Here is a 23,554-nt window from a genome sequence, read left to right as displayed (position 1 = left end):
CAGATGCTTATTAATTCATTGCAAACAGCTTTATTAGCATAAAAAGTTAACTTTATCACAAAAAACAATTTTCTCTTATTTATCCCTGGCACAAAATGGTCAGCCAAAAGTGTCCAGCAAGCGCCAGGACCGTCTCCTTCTGAGGAGTCAGCTTCAGAATCGTATTGCCACCAGTGTAGAGCTTGCTCAGTACTGGCAGCAGATGGGTGTAAGTACTGTACATCTGCACGCACTATGAGGCGAAGACTTTTGGACATCTGCCTTGTGTTAAGTAGGGCAGCAAAGAAGCTACTTCTTTCCAAGAAAAACATCAAGGACAGACTGAAATTCTACAGGAAACACAAGGATTGGACAGCAAAAAACTGGTGCAAAGTAAATTTTTTGGATGAATCCTCCTTTGGACTGTTTGGGACATCTGGAAAATTGATTGTCCAGAGAAAGAAATGGTGAACTCTATCATGAGTCCTGTGTCGTGCCAACATTGAAATATCCTGAGACAATGCATGTATGGGGCTGTTTCTCATCCAAGGGAGTGGGCCCACTCTCAGTTCTGCCCAAGAACACTGCCATAAATAAAGAATGGTATAAAAAAATCCTCCAAGAGCAACTTCTCCCAATAATCCAGGCACAATGTGGTTATTATCTGTGTATTTTCTAGTATGATGGAGCACCATTTCACCAGGCAAAAGTGATAATGAAGTGGCTCGGATATCATAACATTGAAAGTTTGGACCAATGGCCAGGAAAATCCCCACATCTTAATTCAATGGCAAATCTATGGGTAAGGAGAAGCCCACAAATTGTGATCAACTACAAGCACTAAAAAAGGCAAGAATGGATAACGATCAGTCAGGATTTGGCCCAGAAGCTGATATCCAGCATTCCAGAGTGACTGCAGAAGTTCTGAAGCAGAAGGGTTAATGCTGTAAATATTTACTGTTTACATAAATTTGATGTATTTGCCAATAAAAGCCTTTGAAATTTATGAAATGTTTATAGTTGTTCTTCAGTATACTACAGAAACATTAATATAATATATAATTCTGAAAATGCTGAAGCACCAAAGTTTGCAAAACACATTTGTGTCGCTGCCAAAATTTTTGGCCACTACTGTATACACCTAAAAATGTGCCATCACTGCTCCGATGTTTATGGAAAGCACTGTATATCATTGCAATTTTTTTTGCTTTTAAATATTTTAAATCATAATAGAAACTCAGGTCACCCAGAAACATTCACCTTAATTCCCAATTTCATCACAGTTGGTGGTAGTAAACTGTTTCAACATAGTGAGCATGCAATTCTTCACACAATGGCATTTTGTATACGTACAGTACGTCTTTTCTGATTTGTGAAATGGCCTATTTTCCAAAGCACCACTGCTGCATATGCTCTGTGACAAAGTATAATGTCTTTTTGATAACTGCATGTTTAACATGTGCAGTATTTTTACAGAATTTTTAAATAACACAGATAACACCTAAATGTGTTTTCATGTTTTTTTAAATAGCCAATTGTTTTAAAGATCATGTCTTTTTACACTGCATAATACAGTATTTCCTTAAAGTTGAAACTTCTGTTAGTAATTTACTTAATTATTAAAATGTATGTAACAAGCCACAAATTTGTGCTCTTTCACAACTTCTTTTTAATTTTCCATGATATGCTCAATGCAGTTTTTTATCTAGAAAATGAATTTGTCTTTGTGTTGGGTGCCGCAAGTCGTTTCCATCTTGAGGGCCTCATTCTATTGGCCCTGCAGTGTCCTCAGTTTAGCTTAAGTTGTGTGTATGCACATGTATCTTGAACCTTCAGTATAGTGATGGGTCTTGAAGGCTTGCATTTGAGAAGTTCAAGCTTTTAACAGATAAGGCTATGCAGTGTAAACCAGCGAAGAGGTATGAAAGGTCCAGTATATTTGCTCCCTCAAAGGTGGCCACAGTTATTTGGGGAACAAAAAAGAAAATAGATCTATATCAGGAGTGCAAGACATTATGTAGAATGGAGCTGAGTGTCATCTCAACATTCACACACCGCTGAGGAGAACCACCTGATAATGCTAAATTTAAAAAGCACACCAAGGAAGCCTTACATGTGCTCCTTCCATTGCGTGGAAAATAAGCCAGCGGTATAACATATCCCTGTTTGAAAGGTCCAGAGTCCTGGCACAAAAAGAACAGGTTTGTAGAAAATATTTGTTTTAATTGTTTGCCACATAGTAATTGCTGCCAATATCATACTGTGTATCAAATGTGTTTGAGTTTGCAGTGAGTGTGTGAAGTCTGTGAGTTCTTTCTGTGTTATTTATCTTGTGTTTTTTCATCTCTAAGCCATATGTCAATGTCAATATCAATTTATTTATATAGCACATTTAAAACAACATAGGAATGCTGTGGCCAAAGTGCTTTACAATAAAAGAAGAAAAAAAAAAATACAATTAACATAAATAACATAAATAGAAATAAAATAAATTAACAGAAATAAAATAAATAATAAATAGAAGAAGATTACATAATCACAATGAGGAAACCATCAGTATTACTGAAGGTCACGGAAAGCAAGTGAATAGAAATGAGTCTTTAATCTCGTTTTAAATAGTTCAATTGTAGACGACTCCTTTATGTGATGAGGTAAAGAGTTCCACAGGTGAGGAGCAGCACAAGCCCAGTCTGTCCCCGTTAGTTTTACACTTGGTACGAGGGACAACAAGAGACAACTGACCAGAACATCTAAGCACTCTGGATGGCTGGTGTAAAGCACACAATTCAGATAAATAGGCAGGAGCAAGCCCATGTAAAGATTTAAAAACTAGCAACAAGATTTTAAAATCAATTCGAAAACTGACAGGCAGCCAATGTAAAGAAGCTAATATTGGAGAAACAGAATCAGACTTTCTTGCCCCAACCAGAAAGCGAGCGGCAGCATTCTGGACCAACTGTAAATTGCGTATCAGGGATTTGCTAAACCCAGAATACAGCGAGTTGCAGTAATCAAGGCGAGAAAAGATAAAAGCATGAGTAGCTTTCTCAAGATCCCTAGAAGATAAAAAAGGCTTGATCTTACCTAAAAGACAAATCTGGAAAAAGCAACTCTTGACTACAGAATTAATCTGTTTCTCAAAAGAGAGGTTACTGCCAAAGATAACACCAAGATTGCGGACTTGAGGTTTGCAAAAGACAGAGCCGAGAAGTCCTAGACCAATTTGGGCTTTAGCTGATGGACCCACTATAAGCACCACCGTTTAATTTTGATTCATATCAAGAAAATTATTAGCCATCCAGGACCTTAGTTCAAAAAGACAGTTGTAAAGTTGACTCATTGCAGAGTTACAGATGGGAATATAAACCTGTGTATCATCAGCATAGCAGTGAAAAGAAATGTTAAATTTCCTAAAAATAGCTCCAATAGGGTGAAGGTATATAGAGAATAAAATAGGACCCAAAATGGATCCCTGAGGAACACCACATTTAAGAGGATCAGTAGATGAAAAAGAGGAATTTAAAGTCACTGAAAAGTGTCTACCAATTAGATATGACCTGAACCAGTTAAGAGCAGCCCCTTTAAGCCCAACAAGATGTTCAAGCCACAACAGCAATATCTCATGGTCAATAGTGTCAAAGGCAGCGGACAGGTCAAGGAGGACAAGGACTGCAGCGCCACCTGAGTCAGTAATAATAGAGATGTCATTGAATACTTTCAGGAGGGCCGTCTCAACACCATGATAATGCCTAAAGCCAACTTAGTAGATCTCAGATAAATTATTGGAGTTAAGGTGATCAACCAATTGATTATAAATAATTCTTTCTATTATTTTAGCCAGAAATGGCAATTGGGAAATAGGGTGAAAATTGGCTAAAACTCCAGGATTTAATTCTGCCTTTTTCAGACAGAGACGCACCGCAGCATGTTTAAAAAATGAGGACACAACCCCCTCACTAATAGAACCATTGATAATGGCTAGTATAGGTGGACCCAAAACATCAAAGGCTTCCACTAAGAGGCGTGGTGATACAATATCAAGGGTGTCAATAGTACTTTTTAACTGTGAAAGTGAGACAAGATCAAAAGATTCCAAGACAATGCCATGATTAACAGTAGGAAGTTCATAGCCAGTTGGAACAATGCCACAGTGGATAGTATCAATTTTACTGACAAAGAATGAAAGAAACTGCTCACATTAAAGAACAGTACTATTTAATCCTGTCACAGAATGAGGGTGAATGGCCGCATTAATTGAATTAAATAAGACCATAGAATTCTTAGAATGACAGGATACAAAATCAGTGAAGAAATCATGTTTAGCTTTCTTAACTGCAGCCTGGAAGTTGAATAGAGAAGTCCTAAAAATCTGTTTAGACACAATCGGTCCATCTTTTTTCCAACGCCATTTCGCAGTTCGAAAGGCGCGGTGTAGCGGTCGCGTAGTTTAATTTAGCCAAAGAGTAGGCCTTCCCTTATTACAGCATCTCTTGAGCAGAGCAATTGAGTCTAAAACCATTTTACAAGAAGAATTAAATTCTAAGACAGAATCATTGATACCATCATATTGGACATGTACCTCAAGACTAGAGAATATGGTTTTAAAATCAAATATAATAGAAGAACTTAAAAAGCGTGAACAGCGTGGAGCACAACTAGTAGTAGGAACATCAACAGTAATATTCAAATCCATCATTATAGAAAAGTGATCAGTAAAAGAAACATAGCATAAATCAATATTATTAACTGAAATATCACATGTAAGAACGAGATCAAGGGTGTGACCGAGAGAGTGAGTTGGCGTATTAATATGCTGGATAAAATCAAATGAGTCCAATAGTGATAAAAAGTCATTAACCAAAGGTTTCAATTGACAACAAACATGAATGTTAAAATCACCAACAATAAATACTTTGTCATGGGAGAGGGTCATATCAGCCAGGAGATCAGACAATTCAGAAATGAAGATATCATTAATTACTGGAGGTCTATAAACCATATGCTTCCATACTTGAGGTGCTGCTGTTTCAATTTAAGTAGTACTTTGCTTCCAGTACTGGCATATTATACTTTACTTTTACTTTTCTTTAGTTTTGTGTATGTATTAATATTTTATTTATAATGTATCTTACCTGTGCTTATACTCTGTAACTGTTACTCTTTTTAGAGTTTTATCCTTAACTTGCCATCTACAGACATCTGCTTGTATTTGTACTGTGACAATACTTTATCTTATCACAGACAATATATTTTTATGAGCAATGGGTAGGTATAGGAGTCTCAGTTTATTTATTATATGTATATTTTAGTGTTTAAGATATGCAATTTTTTAAAAATTTTGAAATAACACCTTAATGAGTTTCCCTGTTGTTAATAGAATTTCTAAATATCGCATTTGTTTTTACAATGAATAATACAGTAATTCCTTACATAAAATGACAGTTTTTTAAGCTATAGCAAAGCTCAGACTGTGAGGCCTACAACATTTCCCCATGGTGCCATCACCACATGATGCCCAGAAAAAGATGACAAAAAGAAATTCATTTAAAATAACAGAAATAGAACAAAACAACATTCATAAACTGTCATGTTATGGCATCTGATTAGCATTTAAAATATTACTGCTGCATGCATGAATAAAATAAATGAAATTTAATTTAGACGGTTTATAATTGTTATCTGTGTAACAAGTGAATCTATAAAAAGTTTAAAGAGAAAGCTATGATGTGAAAAAGGTTTATTGGTTACCATGGAAATCAAAAATAAAATAGCAGAACAATAAGGGAGAACATATAGCAAACAGTATAATTTTGCAATTAAAAATGCAAAATTAACTAATATTCTTCCCAGTGCACTCACACAGGTAATGAAGCATTATTTGCCAAAAACTTTACGGGGAATAAGATAGCATCAAAATGAATGGTTGGAGGTTTACACCGTCTATTGGAGGAGAGTGAAGTCTGCAGGCCTATGAGACCACATTGCCAAGTCCATGACAGCTCTGCCGACTGCCGCACCACATTATGGTGGTCTACCTCTACACAGTGTGAGACTTGCCCGGACACCACCAGACTGAGACCACATCTTTATCAATGATATGCTTTTATTTTCTTCTCCACACAACAACACTACTCAGTCCCGCACAACTCACAACGTGCTTCTAGCCTAAGTCTCCCTTCTGCTGGGCCTTCTCCCTCCTTGTCCCTGGGCCACCTGCACTCTCTCTACAGGAGCTTCGTCCTTCCCCTGCTCCCGACTCCAGCTCTCTGACAGGAGGGAGGCGGCCCCCTTTATCCTCACCCGGATGAGCTCCAGGTGTTCTACCTGACGTCACGTCCTGGTGTGGCGGAAGCATCAGGAGAGCACCCGGAAGCACTCCGGGTGACCCTGGAAGGATTGTCCTCCATGGGTGTGGAGGAAGTGAATAAGTCCCGGGCTCCATGAGGCTCAGGGCACCCCCTGGCGGTGACCAGAGGCCCCAATGGTCATGAGCCTCCCTGCTCCCCTTCCGTGGGCCTCTTCTACTCCAGGGCGGTTGCCCCCTCGTGGCCCGGAGGATAAATAAGCCATGACCCAGTCCTTCCAGGCGTCCCGGCCGGGTCTGACCCCCAGCTGCGTACCACAACAGTCATGGGATTCTTTTTGGTACTGTCAGTGTATTTCTTTTTAACTCTTTTCAGTCTTGACAAAGCATCACTAACTGTTATCTACAAGTTTTCAACATAACTTGAATATTTGCTATAGCTTGTGTATTACTGTATTCTTCACAATCAAACAACAATTTGTGTGTTATTTTACTTGACCTTCTCCTTAATTATTATCAGACTGAATGAGCCGTTTGCAGTGTTGCACAGAGCAGTTAACAATGCTGCCTCACAGATATGGCATCCCCAAGCTCAACCTTGCACATAGTTATTATCGGTGTAGGCTGAATGTTCTCTCTGTATCTGTGTGGCATTTTCTCCAGGTACTCCTCTTTTCTTAAATTTCCAAAGACACTTGTTTGGTTAACTGATGATTCTAAATCAGTCCTTTGTGTTCACGAGTAGGACCTGCAGTGGACTAGTGTCCCAACAAGGCATAATATCTGATTTACATCCAATTCCTTTGAACCTGACCTGGATTTCAGAATTTAAGGTTGTGTATTGCAATATTAGAAACATTCAAATTGAGAGTTAATTTTCCCTGCACTTACAACGGCAAGACAGAGGAAAAAAAATCACAATGAAAAGTATATAGAAACTCAGGGGAACTATAAAGGGAAACTGAAAGAAAAATCAACAAGAAAAAAATGACTTAGAATCAAAAAGAAAACTCATCAAAACCACAGGATATAGATGAAAAGGAGGGAAAACTTAATGAAATCAGACAGGGTGCTCCTTTTAGTCATCTAGATATGATAGGTGCAATAGTTCTGAGACAAGCAACAAGTTCTTGAACATATAAAGTAAACCAACATTTCCTTACCTCAAGAAAGAAGTGATCAGATTCTGAAGCTCGACCTGAAGCCACACACTGGAATATGGCGCTTTGTCCCGCATTCACTTCAACATCTCCCAGCCTTGAGAAGTGCGGTGCTTTATCTGCAATGAAAGCACAACACTGTGGCTTACCTTGTTCGATTCTGTTTTTTCTTTTTTAACAGTTCTATTCAAAATCGAATCATTCATATCACAGACATGATCCATTCACTGCTTCATGCTCTCAGTCAATATATCTGGAATGATTTCAGCTTACATGTTTGACTATACTTTCGCCTCTTTGTGTGTGTACACTGAGCTGCTGTACAGGTGATCTATTAAAGGTAAATTTGCAGTTAGAAGCAATGAAATGCTAACATTGCTCACTGTCCATCTTTTCTACTGTCAACAACTACTCCTCAAAACTGCAGCAAAATCCTGGTAAAATTGCTTCCACTCTGACGAGACACAAAGGTAACAAAATGTATAGCCATTAAGGGCCAGTTGGGCAGCAATTTACCTTATTATTAAAATGTCTGTAACAACCTTCAGATATGTGCTCTTATTCTTCCCACTTTTCCATTACATGCTCAATGCAGTTTCCTATCTAGAAAAATATTGCTTTTAGTAGTATGTGAAATTGTCATTGTGCTGGCTGTTGCAAGCCATTTTCCATTTAGAGGGGCTCATTCTATTGGCCCTGCAGTGTTCTCAGTTTACCTTTGCTTGTGTGTATGCATGTGTAACCTGAACTTTCAGTGTAGTTCAAGATTTTGACGTGCAAAGCTATGCAGTGCAAGCCAAAGAAGTCATTCAAACCTCAAAGGTGGCCACAGTACTTTGGAAAAAAAAAGAAAGTAGATTAATATAGGAAAGCATCAAACCAAAATATTACACAGAATAGAGCTGAGTGGCATCTTAATCTTCACCTACCTCTGGGGAGGACAGCTTGATAGAAATATATATATAGCACTTTTGAAGACAGTCAATGCTTTTTACATAAAGACAGGGAGCCACTTCAGCCAACTCCAACATGTAGCATCTACCTCGATGATGTGACAGCAGCCATTTTGCACCAGTACACTCACCAAACATTAGTTATTAGGGGATAAAGGGGTGAGAGAGGGGATGATTAGGAGGCTAGAATGACCAGGCTGTGACGGTCAGTTAAAACAGGATATCGAGAAAACACCCTGATAGGGGTAAATTTGCAAAGAACACCAAGGAAGCCTTAGGCGTGCTCCTTTCATTTTGTGCCCCCATTTCAAAGAAGTACACCATCCTGGCATAGAAAGAAAAAGTTTTCATTGTAGTAGCTAGTGTTGTTGTCAGATAGCCCCAGAGTCTTGTGTTTGAATTGTACAGTGTGTGTGTAACCTGTGTGTTCGTCTTCTGTTGTTGTGGCTATTTTTTTCTTTTGGTTCTAAACTTGAGATGATACTGTTTCAATTTAGGCAGTGCATAGTCAATATATTTTTATGAACAGCAAGTAGTTGTGAGGTTCATAGTTTACTTATTAAATGTCTATTTCTGTATTTTGTCAGATGATTCAGATGCTGGAGGGTTATCATAATTACATAATGCCAATCAAAATGAAACTGGACCCGCATTTCATTATTTTAATACTTTTTTTTGTGACGTGAATGCTGCATGAACCTTCAATCTCCGTAAGGTCTGTCTCTCTCTTCCTTCTGGACTTATGATTTTTCGGCTACTCTGCATGCCCAGCTTATGTGGCTCACTTTTCAGCTGGTTACTCTGCCGTCACTCCTGAGGCCACATGGGTGTCGTTCCCCAGCATGGCATGAAGTAACGCTGGGATACTGTTGTGCTGGCGCCCGTGTATCAGCGTGAATGATGGGCCTCCTTACCCACGTCAAAACTTCCAACAACGTTTCCACCTGTGGCATGCCTCAATGCCACTCCCACCACAGCCATTTGCTCCCAAAGCCTTCTCATCATCCCTACAGGGAAGTGCTCTCTTTTAATTACTAACCTATACAAACATCAAACTGCTCTAGGTAGTTATTAGTCTCCCAAAGCCCTGTGATACAGCCTATCACTATTACATGAACTTGGGGCATGTCAACTGCACATTGTGGTAGGCAGGAGAACATGGACTCATGTGAGGAACAGTTGTGTGAAGGATTTTTCATTACTTGCACCTATATACAGTGCATCCAGAAAGTATTCACAGTGCATCACTTTTTCCACATTTTGTTAGGTTACAGCCTTATTCCAAAATGGATTAAATTCATTTTTTTCCTCAGAATTCTACACATAAAACACCCCATAATGACAACGTGAAAAAAGTTTACTTGAGGTTTTTGCAAATTTATTAAAAATAAAAAAACTGAGAAATCCCATGTACATAAGTATTCACAGCCTTTACTCAATACTTTGTCGATGCACCTTTGGCAGCAATTCCAGCCTCAAGTCTTTTTGAATATGATGCCACAAGCCTGGCACACCTATCCTTGGCCAGTTTCGCTCATTCCTCTTTGCAGCACCTCTCAAGCTCCATCAAGTTGGATGGGAAGCGTCGGTGCACAGCCATTTTGAAATCTCAATCGGATTCAAGTCTGGGCTCTGGCTGGGCCACTCAAGGACATTCACAGAGTTGTCCTGAAGCCACTCCTTTGATATCTTGGCTGTGTGCTTAGGGTCGTTGTCCTGCTGAAAGATGAACCGTCTCCCCAGTCTGAGGTCAAGAGCGCCCTGGAGCAGGTTTTCATCCAGGATGTCTCTGTACATTGCTGCAGTCATCTTGCCCTTTATCCTGACTAGTCTCCCAGTTCCAGCCGCTGAAAAACATCCCCACAGCATGATGCAGCTACCACCATGCTTCACTGTAGGGATGGTATTGGCCTGGTGATGTGCGGTGCCTGGTTTCCTCCAAACGTGACATCTGGCATTCACACCAAAGAGTTCAATCTTTGTCTCATCAGACCAGAGAATTTTCTTTCTCATGGTCTGAGAGTCCTTCATCAGGTGCCTTTTGGCAAACTCCAGGAGGACTGCCATGTGCCTTTTACTAAGAAGTGGCTTCCATCTGGCCACTCTACCATACAGGCCTGATTGGTGGATTGCTGCAGAGATGGTTGTCCTTCTGGAAGGTTCTCCTCTCTCCACAGAGGACCTCTGGAGCTCTGACAGAGTGACCATCAGGTTCTTGGTTACCTCCCTGACTAAGGCCCTTCTCCCCCGATCGCTCACTTTAGATGGCCAGCCAGCTCTAGGAAGAGTCCTGGTGGTTTCGAACTTCTTCCACTTACGGATGATGGAGGCCACTGTGCTCATTGGGACCTTCAAAGCAGCAGAAATTTTTCTGTAACCTTCCCCAGATTTGTGCCTCGAGACAATCCTGTCTCAGAGGTCTACAGACAATTCCTTTGACTTCATGCTTGGTTTGTGCTCTGACATGAACTGTCAACTGTGGGACCTTATATAGGCAGATGTGTGCCTTTCCAAATCATGTCCAGTCAACTGAATTTACCACAGGTGGACTCCAATTAAGCTGCAGAAACATCTCAAGGATGATCAGGGGAAACAGGATGCACCTGAGCTCAATTTTGAGCTTCATGGCAAAGGCTGTGATTACTTATGTACATGTGCTTTCTCAGTTTTTTTATTTTTTAATAAATTTGCAAAAACCTCAAGTAAACATTTTTCACGTTGTCATTATTGGGTGTTGTGTGTTGAATTCTGAGGAAAAAAATGAATTTAACCCATTTTGGAATAAGGCTGTAACCTAACAAAATGTGGAGAAAGTGATGCGCTGTGAATACTTTCCGGATGCACTGTAATTCAACATTAAAAACCCACTGAGGTAAGCAAATGTTCACAATCTCATGGAAAGAAATCAACAAGACCCTGTGCAAAGAGGAAAATTTATGCAAGCAAAAATGAGAATATCTGCAAGATTGATGTGTAAAAACAAAGAAAAACATTTAGGGGAAAAAAATTGGGGGTTTCTGTAACCGCACAGTGTCACGCACTGAACACATGTACTATAAACAGACCAGGGTGCACATCATCTGTGTAACCACGTACAGTATGTAACCATTTGGGCCTGAATATAAACAGGCCTTTAGTCATTAGCAAAAGAGGGATATCTATAATTAGGAAAATAACTTAATTATAGAGAAGTCTGCACACATAAAGGAAACCTCTGGTATGACCCAGCAGATTTTCATGCTAAAGCGCCATTGTTTCTATATGCCTTCTTAACTTCAACATTAAACTCGCTCTCCTTCATGTAACACATCGCGTTACACCATATCAATATCCATTTACATGCTGTGTTAAATAAATTGAAGCTTGGGCAACAAAGCTAACACCATGAATTAAGCAATCATCTTAAATGTTGCAAACAGGTTTACCTTCTTTTGGCATGACCTTTGGAGGTGTAACGTTTTGACACAGAAGGGTGCATTTAGCCAGCGTCTCTGGTTGTCCCAATAACTTCCTGCATAGACCAGCACTTCTTTGTCTTGCAGTCTCCCTGCCATTTCCTTTCATGGTTTACTGACTTGAGATACTTGAGGTAACATCTTCTTCAGATGCACGTTGCCTCGCTCTGTGCTTACTAATGAACCCTGATGGCAGATAATAGGACTTCTATAATCATTTTTTCGCTAATTTCTTCTGGATGAAGATACCATCAACTGCTGATATTACCAATGCCATTTTTCTTAAATGTTACTGATTTAATTAAAAGATGTGGGCAGCAGTGTTTCTGTAACAATAATTAACCCACAATGCCTAGAGAATTTATTATTCTGCACAGAAGATATTATTAAAAAAAAAAAAAAAACCCTCTGGTGGCCAGGGTGCCAAATAAGATCCACTAAAGAAACATGACAAGGGTAAATCAATAGAAATGCTAGGTGTAATCTGTGTTAAGGAGGACTGGTCAGCATACAGGATGTCATTTAGTGGGCACTACACCTCTGGTACCCCACTTCAGTGTTCTATCAGGCCTCCAAGCACCCTGTGACTGCTACATGTCTCAAAAGGTATGTTTTTTTTTTGATAAATACCTTGATTCATTACTGATTGTTCATGAAGGCTAGAGGTTTCACTTTCATTCTCCCTAATATATACAGAACATATGGCAGAGTGATGGCTCTGTGGCAAAGGGTCTGCATTGATATCTAGAAGGTTGCTGGTTCAAGTCCCATTACTACCAAAATGCATCTTTCTCAGTTGGGCCCTTGAACAAGGGCCTTAACCTGAAAATTAGTCCGGGGTGCTATGCAATGGTTGATCCTGCACTCTGATCTACAAAGGTTATTCAAAAACACAATTTCCCCTTGGGGATTAATAAAGTATATCATCATCATCATAAATGATACAATTGTTAAAATTAATAAAATTATATCAATAAAGGGAAGAGGAAGGCTACTAAAATTTCCTGCAGCATTGAAGGTTCCCAAAGGCACATTATTAATTGGAAAATATTTGGAATAGCAACAACTCAGATGTGGCCACCCAGAGAAAGGCCATAGTAAGAAAGGTGAACCAAGAACATGATTGTCACTTTGCCTGAGCTCCAGAAAACTTAGGTGGATATGTGAAAAACTTCCAGAAGGACAACCATCACTGCAACACTCTAGCAATCTACACTTTATGATAGAGTGGGCACATAGAAACCTCTCTTCAGTAAAATACAAGTGAAAGCCCTTCTTGAAGTTTCCAAAAAAGGCACCTAAAGGACTCTTGGACTCTGAGGAACAAGATTCTTAGATCTGATGAAACCAAGATTAATGTTGTGTCTAAAGGAAACCACTCACTACTTATCACTTATGCAATTCCATTCCTACCAAGAAACATGGTGGTGGAAACATCATGTGGGGTTGGTTGGGATTGGGAGACTAGACAGGATTGAGAAAAAGATGAATGGAGCAAAGTAAAGAAATATCCGTGCTCTAACGCACTCTAGACCTTAAACTGGGCCAAAGACTCCAACTACCAACAAGACAACGGCCATAAGCACTTAGCAAAGACAACCAGAGTGTTAGGAATGTCCTTGAGTTACCAAGCCAGAGTACAGACCTGAACTCAATCAAACAACTTTGGAGAGACCTGAAATTAGTTGTTCAATGACGGTTTCCATCCAACCTGACAGAGCTTCATAGGATCTACAGAGAAGAAGGGTAGCTAATCCCCAAATTGTGTGAAGCTTATTGCATCATACCCAAGACTACTCCAGGCCATAACTGCTGCCAAAGGGCCTTCAACAAAATACTTCATGAAGGGTCAGAAAACCTGTACACATGTATTTAAAAAAATAGGTATCACCTTTGCAAACATTTCTAAAATCCTGTTTTCACTTTGTCATTCTAGGCTAATGAGTGAAACGATTTTAGCAAAAGACTGCAACATAGCAAATGTGAAAAATTAAGAGGCCTTGTTACTTTCTGAATTTGCTATATAAAAGCCAAGTCTGGAGACAATGTTAAGAATTGTACTTGAGATGCGACATGACATTGACTATGAGCAATCTGGTATCCTTTCACATTGCAGGATCTTTCAGGAAAAGTAATTTCAAAAGCACTAGTTTTCCAGTAGGCAATGTTGTACAATGAGTGTAAGCAGGTTTGCCTAGAATTATACTAGAATTGTGGAGCTGGCTGAGAGAGTGCTTTAGTTATTACTCTCTAAATAAGATTTTTTTTTTCTCCCACCACATTAAAGTACATTTTGATTTATTTGGCACATTACCCTCATTTATTGAGGCATTAAGAATACACAGTGCAAACTTCAGCACGACTCCCTTTCACGTTCATTATCTCAAAATAATTTTGCTTTACACATTCATCTTGAAGAAATAAAACAATGACTATCTGCTTAATAATAAACTTTAGCCCACCTATGAAGCAATGCCAAAACAAACTGCAAAACACAGTTTTCCATGCAATCCGTTGATATTTACTTATGCAGTCCTTGTCGAAATTTAAATCCCAATGTTTAAATTCTTTCAGAAATTTTCCAACTACATTCATAATTCTGTCACTTGGTTCAAAGAGCTGACTCTCACCTAAACTATAGTAATAATGACAATAATACACTTTAAGAAGGACAAAAGGGCCTGGAAGTGCAAGCTGTTGTAATGAATGGTGGTTACTCTCATTGTGCCCCACTGTTAATGTGCTGTGGAAATAGTCATGCAGAGATATTCTAAAGTGCAGAACAAAAAGAAAATGAAAAATGAACAGACTGCATTACTTAGGGGAAGCCAATTTCTAATACTCACTGTTTCATTTCCTACACTTTTTAAAGATTATTCAAGAAAGGCGTATGAAAAATGACTGCCATCTTAAAACCTTATTCTGAAAGCTTTTGGCAAGAGCAAGGAAGCCTCTGCCAAAGTTTGAGAATGTAAGAAAAACAATCATTGAAGAAATGGTGCATTACAAATGCATTTGATGGCAAAAAAGATAATATGTTGTTGATTATGGCCCCTCGTGCACTGATTCAAAAAGCAAATCAGAAGAATCAGGATGTAACACTTAGTACTCAAAACAGAGAAAAAGTGCCAAAGGTAATTGTAGTTTAATGTGAATTTAAATGTCTAGAATCCTTCATCAACAAACTTAAGTTTAATGTCTGAATAAGGATGCCACACTTACTGAAACATTTGTGCCAACAATCTATTCTTATGTGCCTTACAAAATATGATGTCTCGGATTCAAACAAACACAGCCATTTTCAGACTTCACGCTTAATGTGAATTTCCCCTTGGGATTAATAAAGTATGTATGTATGTATGTATGTATGTATGTATGTATGTATGTATGTATGTATGTATGTATCTATCTATCTATCTATCTATCTATCTATCTATCTATCTATCTATCTATCTATCTATCTATCTATCTATCTATCTATCTAATAAACTTCTCTGCCATTTTAGCTGAACCTTTTCAGCAATATGCACTTGTAAACTAATTTCCTGCAGAGGCTTTTTAATATAATGATACATTTTGTATATCACACGTGCAGCTCCACCTAGAAGTTACTCCTTCCCTGGATATAATGGTGGGACCACGGTAGTTTTCAGGGGTATAGTCCCAGGGGGCCAGAGGTGATTCTCAAATGACAATACATGTCTGGGGACAACCTGTTAAAAAGAGTGGCGTGAATAGCGGCAAAATCCTGCACTACAAGGGTTACCACCACAGCACTTCTTCCTCAAATACTCGCCACCTATTTCTCCAGCCTGTGTATTTTAACCTGCCACCAGGGTTTTGAGAGAGACAGCAAAAGATACTGAACAAAAGAACTGACACTGTGAGGAAATAAAAAGCTGTGGTGTATGCATATAAAAATGCTGCAGCTATTTTGTCATGGAATGTTTACATTTCCAATTGGACAGTAATGTTTGTTACATTTCTTTAGTTACTCATTTAGACGTACAGTCAGAAGGTGGGTGCTGAGTAGCCTTGACTGTGCTTTACTATTGTCATTAAGCAGACTTGTTGATTCGAGTGTTTTGAGAACTGAAATCTGCATGTCCTATGGCAGTTCTTTGGATCAGTTCTCTTGATGGCAGTCTCTTTGACAGAGTGTGACAAACTGATTAGCTTAAATGCATATTTTGCAGTTCATATTTTCATGAACATAACTGCCAGTTCTTTCAAGCTTACATCGACTCCTACACTATCATTATAATGCTGAAAAACAGAGAACACACACACAGTACCTGCAACAACATATCATTCACGTTTACCATTAATCCATTGATACCGTCGAATGCCAGTATATAAACTGATCCTACAAAAACGTTTTTCCCTTCAATCACGTAATGTTGATTTTTAAGATGTGTAATGTGCTCACTGTCATCTATATGTCTAAGAGGGTTTTTTTTAGGAGACCTTTCAAATGTTCATCGTAATCAGAAGCTTGCTATTTGCCAGACCAGGTGTTTTCATTTTTGCTCTTTATTTCGCCTTATACAATTTCTTATAGTAGGAATTTGTTAGATTCCACATACCCCTTGGGGTCAGAGCGCAGGGTCAGCCATTGTACAGCACCTCTAGACCAACTGCAGGTTAAGGGACCTGATCAAGGGTCCTGCAGAGTAGGATCTCTTTTGGCAGTAATGGGGATTTGAACCGGCAACCTTCCAGATATCAGCACAGATCCTTAGCCTCAGAGCCACCACTCAGCGTGAGCACCTTAAAGTCCCCCACCCCTACTTTGAGTGCTGCCTTCATGAAGCATTGGACTGGTTTAGAAATGTGACTCCCAGTGAGCCGTCTAATTGTTTCCACCCAGTTTTAAGCATGACTCACTCATGGTTGTCTCCAGACATACATATTATAGGTCTGGCTTCAGCGAGATTATCAGGTGCATGATAAACACGGAGTAAGCATTTGATCCCAATTCATCCGCCAGTGTTTTGGAGTCGCTGTATTCCTCAAGTCAAACATTTACTAATCCCCAACTCCAAAATTAATAAAAAGCAGAAAACATGTCCAGCTAAAAAAAACAGAATCCCATCAGATAGTCTTGAGCTATTTAATTTAACCTTGATCCATACAACTTGCACTTGTAGATTCTTAAATGCTGCCAATAAAGGAGAAATATTTTATTTTTAGAAGAATATTCTTCTCTAAAATAGTAGCTGTCATTGTTAATGGAAATATGCCAGTATGCAGGGCTCATGTCAGACTTAAATACAGCTTGTTCTTTCATTTGCAGCTTCTTAAAATACTATGCTAAGTGATCAGAGATCAAATAGTGTAAATATCACACAAAGTTTCTCCTGAAGACAAAGGGAACTATAAATAACGTTGTGATGATTTCTGTGTGGTTTCAGCTTACTGCAAAGAAGCCACTGTCGTAGGCTGCAGAGTAGTCTTTTGGTTTGGTGAGGATAATTCAAAACACTGTTGGCTCCACGCTGCTCTGTCATTGACTATTTTGGCTAATGCTGTGCCAGTGATTACAGGTAAATGAGAATGGCAGACCATTCCTTAATAAACAGAACTCAGCGATCGTGAATGACTCATAAAATCTCCTCTTTACCCTTAATACAGAGACATGACTCAGGCTAATTCACCCCTGTTCATTTTGAGTACAAGAATGTTTTTAAATGTCTTCCAAAAAAATCTAACTAAAATGACAAAAAGACTGAACTACTTACTGCATGGGTACTTGAGCAAAAGAATATCATCCATGCCAATATAACCATGATGCTCCAATGAGATGGTCGCTTCAAACAGCACCTTGGATAAAGAAAAGGAAGAACAAGAAAAATCCTAAGTTATAGAAATCAATAGACAAATTATGTAAGATATATACAGTACTTTACGATAATCTAAAGCTCTTCTACTTGCATAGTGATTTCCACAGTTTGTAATGTCATAAAGCCACTTCCAAATCAATTTCATATTGCATTAACTATACATACATTATGAAAGATTTGTAAACTAAATTAAACAGGGCAGCTAATTGATTTGGCAAGAATGTTAATGAACAAACTTTCACTTGATAAGCCAAAGCTGCAACTTGAAGGAAATGGGACAAATCAGTTTTGTATGAGACAAGATACTGGGCAAATATCTTCAAGGAACACAAAATGAAGGAAACAGCAGAATACGAAGGGAGAGCCAAAAATACCTGGAATGGGTCATTAGCATGGGAGTAGGGTTAGTTATCAACTATTCTACTAAATATCATAGGTCGAAGCAGTTGGTCAAGTGGCACTGTGCTGAGCTAAATGAGATATGTATTTCTGACATTTATTCCACAATCATGCGCACAACTTTGGGGATTCTACTTCTCTGAGCCGAAAAAAACATATCAGGTCATATCAAACATTAAGACAATAAAGAGTTTGTTCTTCAACAATGACGAACTTGTTAATAAAGGGTTTGTTCATTATAAATAGATTGTTAATCAGCAACATTACATTGAACTGCTGAGGTGTCTGCAAAAAATGTCTGGAACAAAAATGTCTGGAACAGTGACGCACACAAAACTGCATTTCCTACCATGATGGCGCACATGCACAAACTGTGTTGTCAGCCAAAGATGTTTTGACCTAAAACAATGTGGTTGTTTCTTTGCACCAGAACTCTCACCCTGTGATTTCTTGCAGGAGGCTTTAGGCACAGTAACAAAATATGAGTGTAGGATGAGTTAATAGAAATAAGAGAAGCACTTGGACAAGGGTAGTGCTTCTCAAGGAGGGATTTTTGACAGTAACTTAAAAAGAATTTGATGAAATATTTTGAAATATTTGTGATTCTAATATAATTATCTTTACAATTTAAGTTAATAGTCTTTTTTCTTGAAATTTACAAACTTTGTCATTGTGTTTGTTTTAGAGATCAAATTTATTTAGTACTTATTTATTGTAATTTATTTATTACTTATTTATTGTAAGAAAAGGAAAGTGAATTTTAAGAAAATAATATATTGGAAAAGTGGGAAAGGCACTATACAAATAAAATGTATTATTATTATTATTATTAAGATGAAGATAATATCTTAAAGAATTTGGGACCCTGTCCACAGTGGATCCCAAAAGGGGACAGTGGTTATTCTTATAATAACTGTAGTAGTTTAATAGCTTTACCAGCCTCATTACACATTTCAGTAATAATAGATTACCATTTCTTAATATAATACTTAAATATTACAGCTTCAAAGTAACCTTTTTGCATCAGTTTATCTGACAAAAAATAAATTATAAATGATTAATGATACATGTGCAAATGTCTACTAAAGCCATGGTGTCACAACCAGGCCATAATCAATTGTCAAAGTCAAGTCCTCCGACACATTTTGGGATCATAATCCCTTCCTCAGGGTCAGACTTCTAAAGAGATATCAAACAGATACATCTTACACCAGTGCATTAAGATCTATAGGTAACATATATTTACCATCAACATATGCTAACTGGGAAACTAAATCTCTTAGATTTACACAAGGCAGGTTCCTTCTCACAAAGTAGGACTTGTATCCGACTGAGGCACTTAATCAATAATCACATTAACCAGTTTAAATCACATGACCTGAGTTATTTCAGTCATTTTAATGTTTTCATTTTTTAACTCATCAAATTCTGTTACCGTCATGGACCAGAAAATGTCAAGCCCACCAATGCGCACAATCCAATAATAGACTGCAAGAGCCAGAATCAGACATAAACAAAGAACAGAAGCCTGCTCTGATAACCCTATGAATGGATTACATGTAGCTTTCAAATCAAAAGGAAGTAAAACCTCCTGAGATGCATCAATGTTGGACAAAGATGATCACATCGCCTATTGTCATATATACACTAAGCATGGATTCATACTGTTGGTGCCAAATTCTGACCCTACCACCTGTCTTCCTCAACAGAAATTGATGATTTATCAGATCAGAATATGTTTTTTGAAGTCTTCAGCAGTCCAGTTTTGGTGAGCCTGTCCCCACTTCTGTCCTTGCCTGACAGAAGTGGAACCCAACATGGTCTTCTGCTGTTGTAGTCCATGTGCCTTAAGGTTCAATGCGTTGTACATTCTGGGATGCTTTTCTCCTCACTACAGTTGTACAGAGTGGTTATCTGTGTTACCACAGCCTTTCAGTCAGCTTGCATCCAGTCAGGCCATTCTTCTCTGACCTCTCTCCTCAACAAGGTGTTTTACTCTGTAGAACTGCCAAACACTGGTTTTTTTTTTTGGTACCATTCTGAGTAAAATCTAGAGACTGTTGTGTGTGAAAATCTCTGAAGTTAAAGAAATACTCAATCCAGATTGTCTGCAACCAATAATCTTAAAACAGTAAAACTCACTGAATTCACATTTTTCTTTTTGCTGGTTATGGATATGAAAATTAACTGAAACTCCGGACCTGTATCTGCATGTTTTCATATATTGCGCTCATACAGCACAACTGGTTGATTAGATAACCAAATTGATAGGGGTACAGATGTGCTAATAAATCACCCGAGTGAGTGTATATTGCCATTATTTTAATAAAAATTTCAAAGTAATTAACAAAGGGATATTAAACAGCAGCTGAAAAAAAATGTTGCCTATAAAAATAAAAAAATATATAAAAAAAAGATTTATACTCAAAAAGCAGTGTGCAGGAGAAATTACATATTTCATTCTGTCTGTTATTAGATGCAACTGAGAAGGAAAATTTTATGTTTTCTTGTGTAAATATAACTAAATAAAGAAACCTTAAACCTTATTTCTAATTATATATCAAAGGTTTAATAAAGTAAGCAATGGAGGAGCGGAGAGAGATGACCTTTGGCTGACAGCACTTTTATTTAAGATCTAACCATGGCACTTGTAGGCATACGTCAGTTACTGGGCCATTTGATAATAAAAAATAACATCTTATTTATAGAATTTTTTCTTGAAGACTTAGTAAGGATGTCAAATAAATTACAGCAAACTATAACAATGTTTTCCCATTAAAGGAAAATGTCAGTATTACTCCATGTAGAACAAACAGCAGTAGGCTTACAGAATGTGGATGCTCAGTGGGAGTTCAGTGTTTCAAATAGTGTAGTAGTGATTCAGGGGATTTCAGAAAGATTTATTTCTGGTTGGCCATTGGATCTTGGAAGTAAATCTTCAAACCAGTAGAAGCTTCAACAGGGAAGTTAAAAAGAAAGAGGAATTTCTTTACAGGATGTAAAAACTTCCTGTTGGGTAAAAGAGCAACAAAACACAGAAGCTTCTTTCAAGCATGGGTTCTACAAAATGTCCCAAGAATTAATTTTAGATTATCAGGACAAAATGGAAATCTCCTTTGTGCTGAATATTTACAAATAACAGCCACAGGGGATTCACAAACCAGTGTGTTTCTTCGTGCCGGTCTCAAGCCCGGATAAATGGGGAGGGTTACGTCAGGAAGGGCATCTGGTGTAAAATTTTGCCAAATCAATATGTGGACAACAATACAAATTTCCATAGCTGATCAGTCGAGCCCCGGGTTAACAACGATCGCCACCAGTACTGTTAGCGAACAGGGTGCTGGCGGAAATTGGGCTACTGTAGGCCAAAGAAGAAGAAGAAAGAGAAGATTGGGGGGGGAGAGACATGTCCAGAGGCAGGAGGAGAGGAGGAAGGTAAAGAGAGTGGAACTGAGGGTAGGAACTTTGAATGTTGGCAGTATGACTGGTAAGGGGAGAGAGTTAGCAGATATAATAGACAGAAGGAAGGTTGATATATTGTGCGCGCAAGAGACTAAACGTAAAGGGAGTAAGGCCAGGTGGATCGGAGGTGGATTGTTCTATCATGATGTGGATGGGAGGAGAAATGGAGTAGGGGTTATTCTGAAGGAACAGTATGTCAAGAGTGTTCTGGAGGTGAAAACAGTGTCAGGCAGAGTAATGATTATGAAGATAGAAACTGGAGGTGTGATGATGAATATTGTTAGTGCATATGCCCCGCAAGTTGGGTGTGCGATGGAGGAGAAAGAAGATTTTTGGAGTGAGTTGGATGAAGTGATGAACAGTGTACCCAAGGGACAGAAAGTGGTGATTAGAGCAGATTTCAATGGACATGTTGGTGAAGAGAACAGAGGAGACGAGGAGGTGATGGGTAGGTATGGTGTCAAGGAGAGGAATGAAGAAGGTCAGATGATAGTGGATTTTTCCAAAAGGATGGACATGGATGTGGTGAATACATATTTTAAGAAGAGGGAGGAGCACAGAATTATGTACAAGAGTGGAGGAAGATGCACACAGGTAAATTACATGCTACGCAGAAGAGTCAATCTGAAGGAGATTGAAGACTGCAAAGTGGTGGCAGAGGAAGGTGTAGTTAAGCAGCATAGGATGGTGGTCTGTAGGATGGCATTGGAGATCAGGAAGAGGAAGAGAGTGAGGGCAGAGCCAAGGATCAAATGGTGGAATTTGAAAAAGGAAGACTGCAAGGTTGAGTTAGGGAGAAGGTGAGAAAGGCACTGGGTGGCAGTGAAGAGTTACCAGACAGCTGAGAAACTACAGCAGATGTAGTAAGGGTGACAGCAAGAAAGGTGCTTGGCGTGACATCTGGAAAGAGGAAGGAGGAAAAGGAAACCTGGTGGTGGATGAAGAAATACAGGAGAGAATACAGAGGAAGAGGATGGCAAAGAAGAAGTGGGATAGTCAGAGAGATGCAGAAAGTAGACAAGAGTACAAGGAGATAAGGCGCAACGTGAAGAGAGAGGTGGCGAAGGCTAAAGAAAAGGCGTATGATGAGTTGTATGAGAGATTGACACTAAGGAGGAAGAATAGGACCTGTACTGATTGGCTAGACAGAGGGACTGAGCTGGGAAAGATGTGCAGTAAGTTAGGGTGATAAAGGAAAAAGATGGAAACGTACTCACAAGCAAGGAGAGTGTGTTGAGCAGATGGAAAGAGTACGTTGAGAGGCTGATGAATGAAGAGAACGAGAGAGACAAGAGGTTGGATGATGTGGAGATAGTGAATCAGGAAGTGCAACGGATTAGCAAGGAGGAAGTAAGGACAGCTATGAAGAGGATGAAAAATGGAAAGGCCGTTGGTCCAAATGACATACCTGTGGAAGCATGGAGGTGTTTAGGAGAGATGGCAGTGGAGTTCTTAACCAGATTGTTTAATGGAATCTTGGAAAGTGAGAGGATGCCTGAGGAGTGGAGAAGAAGTGTACTGGTGCCGATATTTAAGAATAAGGTGGATATGCAGGACTGCAGTAACTACAGGGGAATAAAGTTGATGAGCCACAGCATGAAGTTATGAGAAAGAGTAGTGGAAGCTAGGTTAAGAAGTGAGGTGATGATTAGTGAGCAGCAGTATGGTTTCATGCCAAGAAAGAGCACCACAGATGCAATGTTGGTTGGTTGCTCTGAGGAAGTTGATGGAGAAGTACAGAGAAGGCCAGAAGGAGTCGCATTGTGTCTTTGTGGACCTGGAGAAAGCATATGACAGGGTGCCTCGAGAGGAGCTGTGGTATTGTATGAAGAAGTTGGGAGTGGCAGAGAAGTACGCAAGAGTTGTACAGGACATGTACAAGGGAAGTGTGACCATGGTGAGGTCTGCGGTAGGAGTGACGGATGCATTCAAGGTGGAGGTGGGATTACATCAGGGATCGGCTCTGAGCCCTTTCTTATTTGCAATGGTGATGGACAGG

General features: G+C 39.0%; 1 protein-coding gene across 4 annotated transcripts in view; it reads right to left on the bottom strand.

Moving 5' to 3' along the window:
- LOC114664826 (receptor-type tyrosine-protein phosphatase U-like) overlaps window positions 1–23,554 on the bottom strand; it is a 1,094,815-nt gene that overhangs the window by 456,009 nt on the left and 615,252 nt on the right. For all 4 annotated transcript variants that reach the window (XM_028819112.2, XM_028819113.2, XM_028819114.2 and 1 more), the window contains exons 4-5: window positions 17,593–17,674; window positions 7,447–7,562 (exon numbers count right to left, since the gene is read on the bottom strand). In XM_028819112.2, the coding sequence (XP_028674945.1) occupies window positions 7,447–7,562; window positions 17,593–17,674 (198 nt within the window). The remainder of the gene's footprint in view (window positions 1–7,446; window positions 7,563–17,592; window positions 17,675–23,554) is intronic.

The sequence above is a fragment of the Erpetoichthys calabaricus genome, chromosome 14 (assembly GCF_900747795.2).
Source record: "Erpetoichthys calabaricus chromosome 14, fErpCal1.3, whole genome shotgun sequence".
Taxonomy (NCBI): domain Eukaryota; kingdom Metazoa; phylum Chordata; class Cladistia; order Polypteriformes; family Polypteridae; genus Erpetoichthys; species Erpetoichthys calabaricus.
Note: the sequence above shows the minus strand (reverse complement) of the source record. Positions and strands in the feature narration are given on the sequence as shown.